This window comes from Meleagris gallopavo, unplaced genomic scaffold (assembly GCF_000146605.3).
Source record: "Meleagris gallopavo isolate NT-WF06-2002-E0010 breed Aviagen turkey brand Nicholas breeding stock unplaced genomic scaffold, Turkey_5.1 ChrUn_random_7180001853222, whole genome shotgun sequence".
In the NCBI taxonomy this organism is placed as follows: Eukaryota; Metazoa; Chordata; class Aves; order Galliformes; family Phasianidae; genus Meleagris; species Meleagris gallopavo.
The window spans coordinates 1-1,209 of NW_011119814.1; the positions used below are offsets into that span (position 1 = coordinate 1).

At 64.8% G+C, this 1,209-nt stretch overlaps 1 protein-coding gene across 1 annotated transcript; it reads right to left on the reverse strand.

The window, feature by feature from the left end:
• Window positions 1-6: 6 nt before the first annotated feature.
• Window positions 7-1,203, reverse strand: LOC104915815 (protocadherin alpha-13-like; the record flags this gene model as incomplete). Its single annotated transcript, XM_010726741.1, has 1 exon — window positions 7-1,203. A coding segment is annotated over one exon (1,197 nt), but the record flags the coding sequence as incomplete, so codon positions are not given.
• Between the last annotated feature and the right edge of the window lie 6 nt (window positions 1,204-1,209).

Here is a 1,209-nt window from a genome sequence, read left to right on the forward strand (position 1 = left end):
GCCGCCCTCCCACACCGAGTAGCTCACGCGCCCGTTGCCCGCCTCGTCCGGGTCTCGCGCCCACAGCCGCGCCAGCTCCGCGCCCGCCGCGTTGTTCTCCCGCGCCAGCACCGTGTACACGGCCTGCGCGAACGCCGGCGCGTTGTCGTTCACGTCCGACACCGGCACCCGCAGCCCGCGGCTGGCGCGCAGCGGCGGCGCCCCGCCGTCCTCCGCCCGCACCTCCACCTCGTACTCCGACACCCGCTCCCGGTCCAGCGCCTCCCGCAGCACCAGCGAGTACGAGCCCGCGAACGTCGCCACCAGCCCGAACGGCGACGGCGGCCGCACCGCGCACCGCACCCGACCGTTCGGCCCCGAGTCCCGGTCCGACACGCTCAGCAGCGCCACCACCGTCCCCAGCGCCGCGTCCTCGGGCACCGGCACCGACAGCGACGTCACCCACACCTCGGGCGCGTTGTCGTTCACGTCCAGCACCTCCACCACCACCTTGCAGTGGCCCGATAGTGGGGGTGTCCCCTTGTCTTTTGCCTTTACGTGCAGGTCATACAAAGGAACTGTTTCATAGTCCAGGGGAGCCGTGAGTCTGATCTGCCCGCTGTTTGCATCTATAGTGAAAATGTCAGAGGCAGACGGAGGATTAAAAGTATCGATTTCATAAATCATTTCGCTGTTAGTTCCTTTGTCCGGATCTGTGGCTGCCACTCGCGCCACCACTGTCCCTTCCAAGGCGTCTTCGGACAGATCCACTTTATACACCGACTGGTTGAACTGCGGCGCGTTGTCGTTCGCATCCAGCACCGAGATCACCAGCTGCACCGTGCCCGTCAGCGCCGGCCTGCCCCCGTCACTCGCCGTCACCACCAGCCGGTGCTCCGACAGCGACTCGCGGTCCAGAGGTTTTGTGAGCACCAGGAACAAAGATTTACTACGCGAATCACTGGTTTCTTCCTCTATACTAAAGTGCTCGGAGGGACTCAGTGTATACGAGAGTTGCGCGTTCGATCCGATATCCGCATCCGACGCGCCCTCCAGAGGAAAACGGGTACCTGGCATGGTAGTTAATTCCGCGATGCTGATGTTTTTGGAGGCGGCGGGGAAGCGCGGCGCATTGTCGTTGATGTCGGTGACCTCCACCTCCACGTGGAAGACGCGCAGCGGCCGGTCCAGCAGCACCTCCAGGCGCAGGGCGCACGGCGCGCTCTTCCC